Source organism: Macrobrachium nipponense, chromosome 40 (assembly GCF_015104395.2).
Source record: "Macrobrachium nipponense isolate FS-2020 chromosome 40, ASM1510439v2, whole genome shotgun sequence".
NCBI classification, from domain to species: domain Eukaryota; kingdom Metazoa; phylum Arthropoda; class Malacostraca; order Decapoda; family Palaemonidae; genus Macrobrachium; species Macrobrachium nipponense.
In genome coordinates, this window is record NC_061101.1 from 13,532,899 (window position 1) to 13,546,032 (window position 13,134).

General features: G+C 47.2%; 1 protein-coding gene across 1 annotated transcript in view; it reads left to right on the forward strand.

Annotated features, from left to right (window-relative positions):
* Positions 1-7,397: 7,397 nt before the first annotated feature.
* Positions 7,398-13,134, forward strand: part of LOC135211845 (alsin-like) — a gene marked incomplete at its 5' end in the record, with an annotated part of 77,304 nt that continues 71,567 nt past the window's right edge. The window contains 1 exon segment of the mRNA XM_064245054.1: positions 7,398-7,553. Within this exon segment, the coding sequence (XP_064101124.1) occupies positions 7,398-7,553 (156 nt within the window).

Here is a 13,134-nt window from a genome sequence, read left to right on the forward strand (position 1 = left end):
CATATTTACAGGTATGTACTACAATAAAGGTTATGCTAGGTATTGAATGGTCCAAATTGTTGTTTGTTCTAACACGTAATACAAACCCTCGGTCCTTTAACATAAGGAATGTACTTACGCCGTAGCTGGAATTACGGCCGTTGAATCTTGAACAAGGTGGTTAGGCAGTAACTACCTTAGGGCAGGCCCGGATGTAAACACTCCACTTTGCTTTCGGCCGTCTTCCGATGTGAGCTCCGGCTGACTGGTCGTTGATCTTTTTTCCCAGAGGGATCATTTTAGTTTATTTTTTGTTTTAAATAATTATGCATATGCAGTGTTTGATATTAATACTAAACAAGGGTTTGTCCTTGTTTTTCAATTACTAATATACAAACCCACTTTTTGTGATAGCCTTTGTAACCGCCCCTCTACTTGTGTTAAGAGTCGGCGGCTAAGGTATGCCAACATATTATTTACATTCTTTCGCCCTTTAACACTGGCTCAGACCTGCATGAGGACGAGATATGTATTTAATGTGAGGATGAGACATGTATTCAACATGATATTGGTCCTGTAACGGGACATGTATTCATCCAGAAATTATGCTTACGCTTGGGAATTACTGAGGGAACTTCAAAGGTTTGTACTTGTTTTGTTGTCATGGTAATTTCTCTTCTTCTTCCTTTCACTTACTATCGGAAGAAGGTAGAAGGATGGTTGTGCGGTGTTGATGTTGGGGGATCTCCTCTCACTTCGGAGGGTGGTGCCCTTGGATGCGTGAGGAGTAGCCTCATTACTTTAATATTTTTTCCTTATTTTACTGACTAGTGGTGATTGTGTTTTCAGCAGTATTGGTTGGATGCTCTTCGTATTGGTTATCCTAACCTTGGAATTGTATCTAATACTCGTAGCATGTTGCGTACCGATCCTTGAGTGTGTGTACTGATCCCCTGCTGATAATCATATTCATTACCACTACTACCCGGGAGTTATGTCACTGGAAGAAGCTGTTGAGCTGCCCTGTGAGGTTTATCTACTCCTGATGGTAGAAGTCTGGCAGAATTCGGAGGAACCGAAGAGGAAGAGAGCTCGTCAAGTGTCGTCATCCTCCTCTTCGAGACCATCATATCTTCATGCCTCCTCCCCTTCAACTTTTAAGGCTTTGCCGTAAAAGAGAAGGTGGTCTCCCCCCTAAAAAGTCTCGTCACGGGACTTCTAAGGGTCTGTCTTGCTGCGGTGAGACAGGTGGGTCTTCCACTGGTCCTCCCGTTCCTCCGGGAACGGAGCCCGTCTCTCCTTCCTTGGGGAGGAAGCAGACGGGGACCATGGAAGTACCGGCCACTGCTGGTATCTCCTCTCCCGGTTCTGGAGGTTCCACCTCCGGACCGGGAACCGTCTCGGCTGCCCGCTTGCAAGCGTCACCGAGTGTATGGTCACCTACGGGTGACTGTGCAGCCAAGGTCCAGGCTGCTGAGTACTCTCACCGTGTCAGGACCCAGGCACGGAGCGGAAAATGGTAGGAGTCGCTCGGGTGACTCTTGCTAGACCAGCGATCGCTCTCGCAGCGATCGTCTGGTACCGAGGGTTGACGTGACGTAATTTCTTTCTTTCAGAGGTTTCGGCCTTAACGAGGACTTGGAAGAGTCGGAGGAAGGTATAGGCAGTCACCTGTAAGGTGCACGCTCAGCCCCACCCAGACGACGGTCGCGTTTGCGTTACCGACCAGTTTCGAGGGTGGCAGACGCTTCACCTGCCATGTAAGAGTTTTGTAACCCTCCTCGAGAAAGCGTTCTCTCCACTGCTGCTTCCGCAGGTCCCTTCGGACAGGTGCATTTGGGCCATGTTGCTACCGCAACTGCCCCGACTCCATCCTGGATGGAGGACCTGTCAGTTGTCCTGAGGGAACTGGCGAAGAGGAAGTCCAGGAAGAAGAGGAAGGGGTCATCGTCGTCTTCTGCCTCCTCTTCCCCTTCAACTTCCGAGGCCCCCCAGCTGAAGGAGAAGGTAGCCTCCTCCCCCCCAAGAAGTCTCGCTCAGAGACCTCTAAGGGTCTGTCCCACTCCGGTGGGACAGTTGGGGCTTCCGCTGGTTCTCCTGTTCCTTCGGGAACGGGGCCTCTCTCTCCTTCCGCAAGGAAGAAGAAGACGGGGACCGGAGGGGTACCGGCTAACACCGGTACCTCCTCTCCTGGCGCCAGGGACCGTCTTGGCTGCTCATTCGTGAGAGGTACCGAGTGTACGGTCGCCCGTGGGTGACTGTGCAGCCAGGGTCCAGGCAGCCGAGCCTGCTCATCGCCAGGACCCAGGCACGGAGTGGAAGACTGGTGGCAGTCGCTCAGGCAACTCCTGCCAGGCCAGCGATCGCCCTCGCCGCGATCTGCCAGTTCCCACTTTTGACGTGGCGTTCCCACCAGACCATTCACGTAGTGAGGCTGGGAAGAGGCTCCCCCCTGGCCGCTGGGTCCAGCCTCACCTGGACCTGGTTCAAGCTCACCTGGACCCGATCCAACCTCACCTAGACCTGGTTCAGCCTCGCCTGGGCGCGTCGAGAGGATGGTGCTCACTCTCACCGCGTTAGTGGACACTTCCAGTCACCCAACCGTCGCTCCCACCGGGACCGGACGGCTTGCACGACTGATAGCAGCTCCCCTGACGCACGAGACCGACGCTACCGTCCTTGGTCCAGCGCTTCTCCGGAAGGAGACCGCTGGTCCAGACCTGCAGCACGACTGCCACCGTGGTTGGTGATCGCCTGCAGTCCTCCCAGCCTACTGGTTCTGCTGGTAGGCAGGGGAGGAGCGCTTGTAGCAGCTCTCCTGACCTGCAAGAAGAGCGCTGGTCCAGACCGGCAGCTTGATCGTCATCGTGGGTTGGTGATCGCCTACAGTCCTCCCAGCCTGCCGGGTCTGTTGGTAGGCAGGGGAGGAGCGCTTGTAGCAGCTCCCCTGACGCAAGAGACCGACGCTCCGTTCCTTGGTCCAGCGCTTATCCATAAGAAGACCGCTGGTCCAGACCTGCAGCTCGATTGCCACCGTGGGTTGGTGATCACCTGCAGTCCTCCCAGCCTACTGGTTCTGCTAGTAGGCAGGGTAGGAGCGTCAGGTCTCCTTCACCTGTCCCTTCAACCTCCTCAGGCTACACCGGGAGGAACGAGGCGAACAGGAGTGACCGTGAGGAATGCTCTTCTTACGATACGACCACGAGCCTGGTTCGGTCTTGGGACCAACAGATCCTCGCTCAAGTGGTTGGAGGAGATCGTGGGAGGCTGGCAAGGACGATGACGCTTCCCAAACTCTCGGAGTGACCATCACCGCTGCTCACGTGATGGTCCCGCTGGACTGTGCACGCAGAGACCAGGGTGGGCTCCCCCTCTGATCCTCTTGATAGGTTTCGACCTCGACGAGGACTGGGATGCGTCGGAGGACGGTATTGGCTCTCTCCTGTCAGGTGCTCACTCAGCCCCACCCAAACGACGGTCACGGTGGCGGCAAACGTTTAGCCTACAGTACGAGTTTGTAACCTTCCTCGGGAAAACGTTTTCTCCAGACAGTAACGTTTTCCTAAACTCTGAGCGGCCATCACCGCAGGTTGATGGCTGCCTTTACTCGCTTCTTCTACTGCTAGTTCTGCTTGGAAGGCGAGCGAGTGTCCAATCTTCCTCCCCCATTCCCTCTCTTCCTATGGCTGCGACGGGAAGGGGAGGGATCCTGCAGAGCATTCTCCGTAGGATTCCATGTCGGGGACTGCGTTCCTGGAGGGACCTTCGGGTCCTATCGGACGTAAGTCCCCGTTGTTGAGGAAGGATCTTGCCGTATCCTTGATTTCTATGGGAATCTGGAGGATCACCACCCGATGATCGTCTGACGAATTCGGGAAGGGGGGGTTCCCCGAGCACTTAGAATTCTTCAGAGTTTCTAGCACTCTCGAAGTGTTCTGGTCTTCTACGATCTGCAAATACTTGGGCGAAACCACGGTCCAGAGTGGACGAGACAAGAATCCCAGATAATTGTTACTATGATAATTGGGAATCTCGCCGAATGCTCGAATTCCTGGAATTTCTAGCATTCGAGGGAAATACTGCTGCTGAAGGAAGAATATCTCGGGAAGGGCTCAGCCTGGATGGACCTGACGGTCCGTTGCCTCAGTAGGCGGCCAACCCCGGGATAGAGAAGAACAGGTGGGAACATCCAGTTCGGCTTGAACTATCGTCTTCGGTATCCTGTTATCACCGTAGAATTCTTCCTTCGTGAAAACTTCACCTTCGCTCTTTTCTTTAGAGAATGAAGGGTGTCAGCTTCTAGTCCTTATTCTTGTTCCTTGAATGGAGGAGAATTTAGGCTGGAGGTCTATGTACAGGAACCTACAAATATACTACGTATATTGCCCTCGCGACATGCTTCTGTTACCAGTTGAATTGTCAAAGGTGTAGGCACATACCGTAGTTAACTCTACGGGTTGTGACCGAGATGAATTGTATCTTCTTAATTGAACTGCAACTCGGGACTGCCCTGCAAACCTCCCATGAGTTACCAGTTTCAATTTTGAGATACTTGTGGTATTGTTACAACAACAACACCACAGCGTTTGCATTCACTGAAATCCGTTTCGATTAAATGCAAATGCTCGATTGTATTTTTTTGCGCTTGATGGTTCTAGCCGAACGCATTCCTTCTTGGAATGGATTACCTGGCAACTCAGGATGATGAGTGAGCGAGAGCTAGCGTGTATGGGCTGCCTGCCAGTCCTGCCTGCCACAGCCCAGTACCAGCTGGCTCTCCGAGATAGTACGGCCGGATATTGTCTCTCTCCTCTGTGATGATTGACTAATGAACCGAGTCTCTGCCCGGCAATCACAAACTTAGGTCTCCTGTTGGCTGGAATTCTCGCCTACGTGGATGACCATCTCTACTGCATCGCCTTTGATGTTGCGAGAATTTTCAGACAGAGATATCTTACTAGACTTGCTATCATCTTTCTGTTTACCGCACGGTAACAAGTCTGTAGCCTAGTCTCCTGCTGCATCGCGCCTGCCGCTGCGATGACGCGGAATGATTTCTTCAGACATCTGAGTTTGTCTTCTAAATATATCTCGTATTCGTAGGTGTGCAATTGTTCATTGTCCATCCCAAATTGTAGACGTATAACGGAAGACATCGCCTGTTCCCCGCCCTTCCAGCTCTACTTCCAAGTACAGTGGTCCCCCCGTGTTTGTGGGGGATGCGTACCAGACTCCCCCGTGAATAGTTAGAACCCGCAAATGTTTGGAACCCCTGTAAAAACGTTAAAAACAGCCTATTTTGTTAGTTAAAACTCAAGCAAAACCACTAAAAATTTTCATACTAGGTTTTTTTAATAGTTTTATCACAAAAAGTGCATTTTATGATGAAACTGATAAAAAAAACAGGAATTTGTGGATATTTCTCATAGAAAAATACTGTGAATGCGCGAATTTTGCGCGAATAATGCAGGGAAATGTTCCTGAGAGAAATCCGCGAATGTGTGAGTCCGCGAATCTGGAGAACGTGAATACTGGGGGCCCACTGTATATAGATGTCCTCCCTGATTCAGCCCATGAGAAGCGGTTTCAGGCATTACAATCCCTGTGTTTTCATTACTGAAAAGTGCTCCGCTTTCATTGCAACTGCGACTTCTCACCGAACAACAATGAAGTAGCAGTTTAGCGTTTTCAGTCCTCTGTAAAACAACAGAGATTAAGCCGTCTTCACAGGTTGGTGTCATCGGCGGGACTTTTCTACGTTTAGAATCTTGAGAGTTAACTTCTCTTGATTCAACTGTGAAGACGTAGGTCTGCATTCACCTATCACCTTCGTCTTCAACGGCGCATAGTATTATTTCTCCTTAGTTGAGATTCAACTACTATGAGAACTTCTGTCTTGCCATCAGGGACCTTGGTCTCTAGAAGGCAATTGACTTTCGTCTGTTGGGCACATGCCTTGAGAGAATCATTATCTCGCCTTCCAGCATCGGTGGCAACAAGATAGACGATTTGTATGACTTTGTATTGGTTGATCCAGATTAGTTATTACTTTGTCCTAATTGCATGTTCTGGTACCCATAAGTATCGACACCCACCATGGAGTGTCGGTGTCTTTATCCATTGTGGAGACGACGAGACCGTGAGAGACTTTGCTGCAGTGGGATATGAGACCGCGAGAGACTTTGCTGCAGTGGGATATGAGACTGCGAGAGACTTTGCTGCAGTGGGATATGAGACTGCGAGAGACTTCGCTGCAGTGGGATACGAGACCGCGAGAGACTTCGCTGCAGATGGATAGACCAGTGGACAGGTACTGGACATCACTCCGAAGAATATATTGGACAGGAAGATGGATAGGTCATTGCGACCATATCTTTCTTTCCCTTCTGGACTGCCCACAGGTCCTTGGAACCTCATTTCCCTGGACCAGTGGTGGATGCTTGCAAGATGTGTTTGCTTACCCAGCTCCTTCAAGAGGACAAGTTGCATCTCGTCCATGGTGTGCAGTTGTAGAGGTAAGAAGGATGCGAGAGTGACTGGCTCTCCCCCTTCCACGCCTCTTCCCTCCATTCCTCTCCTTCAGGTTGAGGATAGGACTCGAACTCACACTGGCTGGATGGACGATTGATGCGGTAAGCTTATACATAAGTATCCTTTTTATGTTTCTTATCAGAATCAAGAAGCAATCTTGCTCCTTCCTCTAGCAAGGGGAGGAAGGAGACTGATAATAATGCAAACCCTTCCCAGAACTTTGCATTAATTTCTCTGACGCCAATATTCTTCCCAGCCCTTTTTCGGATGAGTCACGATTCCTCACTCATTTCGAAAAGGCCCAGAAGTCTGACTCTTGATCATGCATCTCCTATACTCTGATCAAGTTGTCAGAGGCAGCAGGGCACTCCTCGCTGTTACGACCAGGAGGAGTAGCCCAGGTGCGCAGAACTTCAGTCAGTTCTAGAGGCTCGGTCAGATTCCTCCCACCAATCAGTGAGTCTTCCTTATGTTAAAGGACCGAGGGTTTGTATTACGCATCGGAACAAATCACAATTTGTCGTAAATTGTATTTTTCCTAACTATACAAACCTGAGGTCCTTTACAGATATGCCCACCTCTTGCCACCCCTCAATCTGAACCTGGGCCGAAAGACAAAGTGGAGTGTTTACATCTGGGCAGGCTAGCCTGCCCCACGGTAGTTACTGCCTAACCACCTTTTTCAAGATTTAACGGCCGTAATTCCTTATGTTAAAGGACCTCAGGTTTGTATAGTTAGGAAAAATACAATTTATGACAAATTGTGATATTTCATTGTTTATTGGTCAATTTAGCTTTTATTATAATTTCGTATCCTGAGGCACTACTATACATGTTATTTGATGGACTTTTTAGTTTATTTTGTGTCATACAATCTCCTTCCTCAGGTGTGGGCGTGGGGGTCAGCGAACAAGGGCCAGCTAGGTCTCGGTGACCTCAGCCACAGGTCCACTCCTACGAGCGTTGCGACACTTAACCACATGGGTGTTACGAAAGTGGTTTGTGGCAGCCACCACTCGGCTGCTCTAACCATCGATGGAGAGGTGAGCGATAAGGATTTTAAGTTGCTATTTTTTGAGTTCTCATTATTTTGTAGAGATGGCCTAAAATTACAAGAGCTCAGAGATGTAGAATCACAGTCAAGATATACAGGCGGTCCCTGGGTTACGACGGTTCCGGCTTACGATGTTCCGAGGTTACGACGCTTTTTCTTAAATATTCAATGGAAAAATTCGTCCTGGGTTACGACGCTTGTTCCGAGGTTACGACTCTGACGCTTCCGACGCTCCGAGTTAACGACGCTTTTAAAAAACGCATACTATGATAAAAATCCTTTATAGTTTAGCGCAGTATATTAATAAAAATAAGTTTCTGGTTAGATTATAACAAAAATTTTTAGGTTTTGATGATTTTCGACACTTTTTATGTCGTATTTTTCGATGTTTTTTAATGACGCCTCATATGCGGAACTAGTTTCCGAGCGAATGAATACATACTAGCTTGCGGTGTGCAAAGTTTACATATAACATTCCAAAAGCGCAAATAATGAAAAAATCATTGCTTGTTTCCAGTAATAATAACAAAACGAAGTTTATGGTTAGATTACAACGCAAATTCCAAGTATCCAAAGAGAGACATTATCCAGTAATTTGATCAAAGAGAGAGAGAGAGAGAGAGAGAGAGAGAAGAGAGAGAGAGAGAGAGAGAGAGAGAGAAGCGTCTTCCGACGCTCCGAGTTAAGGACAGAGAAGTGTTCGTTTCGTTAAACGGCCTCTGACTCATGCCAGTAAATGTTTTGTTGATACAAATAATTAGAAGCCTATTTAAAGATACGTTTACTTTAATTAGTCTATATGTACGTAAAATAGTAATCAACTGTTCTTGTAGCCCTCAAGATTTGGCAAAATCGAAGTATCCAAAGAGAGACATTATCCAGTACACTGGAACCTTGACATACAAAATTTAATTTGTTCCGTTACCATCGTCGTATATCAACACAGTTTTGTATCTCAAAAGCATTTTTTTTTCCCATTAAAAACATAATGTAATATGTATTAATCCGTCCTAGCGCTATGAAACCACACCTAAACACAGCTAAATTACATATAATATACACAATTTATACACTAATAAACGAGTAATAACAAACATAATGATAAAATAACATAGCAATGTGATAAATGATAATAATGTTAATAAAATCAATTAAAAAAAAGAAAGGAATTTTACTTATCACAACGAAGATGACGTGAGGCCAGCAGGGGGAGGAGGGTAGGGAAGGGTGGCAGGGAACGATTTGTTCTCTTTTTATTTACGTATGTACACTAATAACTACGTATAAGGGATTTTGACGTAAGGAAAAATCTATTTCTGGGCGATTTGGCTCGTGTCGCCCAGCCAGCGAAATATCCTTTAATCTATTATCTTCAGGGTAAATGTACTAACACATACCAGAGAATAATAAAATAAATGAAGAAGGTCAGGTATAACTGACCTCGCTCACCCTCCAAGAGGGTTGGTCGGTATGAACACTAGGCGAGGTGTTGAGACCACTACCACGAGCCAAATACCCAATAGAAATCTACCCACAACAAAAACCCTCCATGAGGAGAGCCGACCCACAGATTGTGAGCAGCTCGTACTACTACTACTCCATCCCATGCTGCCGACTGCTGCGCCTCTGGTGGCCATCCTGAAGTTAGCAGACAATCTTGGGCGAAGGGATGGGTTAGGGTGGGATTTCGCTGGCGACACGAGCCAATCGCCCAGAAATAGATTTTTCCTTACGTCAAAATCCCTTTTCTGGGCTCAGCCTCTGTCGCTGCGCGAATCGTACCAGAGAAATAGCACAAGAGTTGTAAACAAAAGTAATAAAATAAATCAGAATAGGTCCTCAAATAAAAAATAAAGTAAATATAAAAAAGAATATAATTGCTAAAAAGATACAAATACACAGTGATACAAAAAAAAAATAAAAATATGCTTAAATTACCCTTAATTCTAAACATGTTTCTTAACATAAGGTAATTTACATATGTACAGAGGTAAATTGGCTTACATGTAACAAAATGGTATCTGTGTAAAGGCATGTATCAAAAATATAATAGCAATTAAAACAATCAAATGAACAAATTAATCAACAATGATAATATATAAGGAATGTATATGACTTAATATACAAAAACCCGTAACCATTATAATGAGATGTATCCCCTAGCATAAAAATAAGGGTAACATCCATGAGATCAATAATCCATAATCATCTGGTGAGTGTCCCTAGCAAAAAAAAATAAGGGGCACCCACTACATCATCATAAAAGCAGCTAAGGCACAAGGTGAATGTAAATGACACGGTATGGAATAGACGAACTGTTGGGTGAAGCAGGTAGAAAGGAGGACTGAAATCTTCTCACTACCAAATTAACTAGAGTCAGGGGAACTAATGTTTCCCGCTGCTACTGCGGTGGAAAATTTCAGAGCTTCCAAGGACTTAAGGTAATGACGTTTGAACACTGTCCGGTCGATTTCCATCCGGTATACTTTTTCAACTCATCGAAGTTCATGTGAAATAATTAATTGAGGTGGCCTACTGCTCTGACATCATGTGCTTTTGGGAAAGAGTCAGGATTGGCTTGTTTAATAAAGTACAGGGATTTTGTTGCCTGATGCCTTTAATGGATAAAGTTCCACCTTTTTCCCTCTTAAAGAGGGGCCCCGATGAGGATGAGGAGGTCCTGGATAGAAAGGCTCGTAAGGTTGAAACTGGACAAAGGGATACATCTTGTGGAAGAGGTAGTACTTTCCAAGGTTCCCACCTCATCAAAGGATCTTCATTCTTTGCCAAAAAGCTACGTTTCCGGAGAAAGTAGGACTTCCCTGTGGGAAGGATTGAAATATGATCCGGATCTCTGGATAAAGCCGACAGTTCTGAAATTCTTGCTCCTGAGCCAGGCTTAATAAAAAATAGGGTTTTTCCTTAGGAGCATCATAAACGAGCATGTGTCATTATCGGTTTCGGAAGCCAGTTTTAGAACATCGTTTAAGAACCATGAAACTGACGTAGGCCTCACAGAAGGCCTAAGTCTAGCACATGCCTTAGGAATAGACGAGAAGTAGGTATCCGTCAAGTCTATGTTAAATCCAATTGAAATATCTTTTTCAAGGCTGACTTGTTTGTCGTAATCGTGCTAGCTGCTAAACCTTTTTCAAATAAGGATCTGAAGAAGGATATAGCTGAATTAACTGTCATGATTCTGATATCTGACTCTCTCAGGAGGTTGCTAACTTTCTGACAGCAGCATCATACTGCCTCAAAGTTGAATCCCTTTTATCGGATTCCAAGAAGAGAATATTCTGAGGGTCAATATACGCATCTCTTTTTGCCGCAAACTTCATGAAATCCATAAAGTTAGGGTTTTGAGAATCCCTGAGAAGCGAACACAGTCTTCTTCTTTGTACTGACTGGGAGAGCTTGGGACTGGGGATCCGAAGAGGACGAAGGCCCAGTTCCAGAATTAGGGGATACCAATTGCTCTTCGGCCAGTCTGGGGCTACTAGAGCCACTTGACCCTTGAATGTCCTGAGTTTGTTCAATACTTTCATAAGGAGATTCACTGGAGGGAAGACGTAAATCTTCTCCCAGTTGTTCCAGTCCAGAGCCAGGGCGTCCGTGGCGTAAGCCAGAGGGTCCAGGTTGGGGGCTACATAACACGGTAGTTTGTGGTTCGCTTGGGATGCGAAGAGATCCACCTGTAGCCCTGGGACTCTTGGAAGGATCCATTGGAACGAACTGTTGTCTAGTGACCTTCCGACTCTAGGGGTACCTGATCGGGATACGGGGCGTCTGCTATGGACGTTTTCTCACTCCAGCTAGGTGGGAGTGGGAGGAAAGATGCCAACTGAACTTGTCTGCCAGGGAGAAGATGGCTACCATGACGTGATTTAGATGACGTGACTTGGAGCCTCTCTCTGTTTATACAATGTACTACCACTGCGCTGTCCAGGACTAGCTTTATGTGGGAGTACCTTTGGTGGGTGTAACCTTTTTAGAGTCAGAAACACTGCCATTGCCTCCAGTACGTTTATATGGAACTGACGGAACTGGGGAGTGACCAATCCCTTTGAACCTTTTTGACCTGGGAATACCCTCCCCAGCCGCTTAAGGACGCTTCTGTGGTGGATGGTGATCCCTGGTGGAGGGAACTGAAGGGTACTGACACTGATAGATTCTTGAACTTTTGCCCACGGCCGAAGCCGATTGCTTTAGAATCGAGGCACTGGGAGGATAGCTTGTCCCTGGACCTGACATTTGCTCGCGGAGCGCCAGATCCTGGTTAGGTCTCCGTTTGGCTTTCATTAAGACGTTCGTTACTGATGCAAACTGGAGAGAGCCGAGGATCCTTTCCTGAGCTCTCCTTGATGCTAGTTTGTGACTTAGAAAATTGCTTGACTGACTTCGCTATTTCTTTCCTTTTGGTAGATGGAATCGACAGAGTGTGGGAGGATAGATTCCATTGAATGCCTAGCCACTGAAAGTTTGACTTTGGAGTGAGTCTTGACTTGGACTTGTTATCTTGAATCCTAGATATTCTAGGAACTGGATCACTTTCAGTGGTAGCCCTTGTTGCATTCCTCGACTGATGGTGCCCAGATCAACTCAATCGTCGAGATACGCCACTACCATAATCCCTTGCGATCTGAGTTGTTGCACTACCACTTCCGCTAGCTTCGTGAACACCCTGGGTGCCACGTTGAGTCCGAATGGAACTACCTTGAAGGAATGTCTGGTCTCCTATCTTGAATCCCAGATACGGACGGAAGTGTCTTTGCAATAGGGATATGATAGTAGGCGTCTGTAAGATCGATAGAGGTGGTGACGCCCACGGGGAAGTAAAGTCCGCACCTGTGAGATCGTGAGCATCTTGAACTTGTCGCAGCGGATGGCTAAGTTTAAGCGGGACAAGTCCTAAGATTACCCTTCTTTTTTGTGAGCCTTTCTTTGGCACGCTGAACAAGCGACCTTGAAATTTTTTAATCTCTTGACTCTCGCTATAGCTCCTTTCTGAAGGAGGTCCTCTGCGTACTCTGTCAATTCTTTGGAAGGAAGTTGACGGAAAGGTCTGGCCTGAGGTGGGTTCGTCAACCAGCTCCAACCCAGCCCTTTTGACACTATGCTCTGAGCCCACTGGCTGAAGTTCCACCGGTGGCGCAAAGTGAAACAGCCTCCCTCCTACCTGAAGTTCTTCATTGGTTCTGGTAACCGCCTCGGCCTCCTCTGAAGTGCTTTCCCCTATTAAAGGGGTCCTCCCGATCCTCTCCCACGAAAGGACCGCTTACCTCTGCCTCCCTTACCCGAGCGGTCATACTTCTGAGAAGCTTGACTCTCGAAGGCTTGATTGTAAGCTGGAGAGATGGCGTATGAGGTAGAGTTGAGGCTGAGGGGATATCACTAAAATTGGCTGTGATTGACCCTTAGAAGTGGAAGGTTGGGCTGTCTGCACTAACGGCACTGCTGGAACTTGTTGAGGAAAGCGTGGTTGCTTCTTCTGGTAAGGTTGGAAACGCCTGGGTTTTCCTCTGTCCCTTACCTTTAGGTGTCAGGTCTTGCCTCCTCCTAGCCGTAAG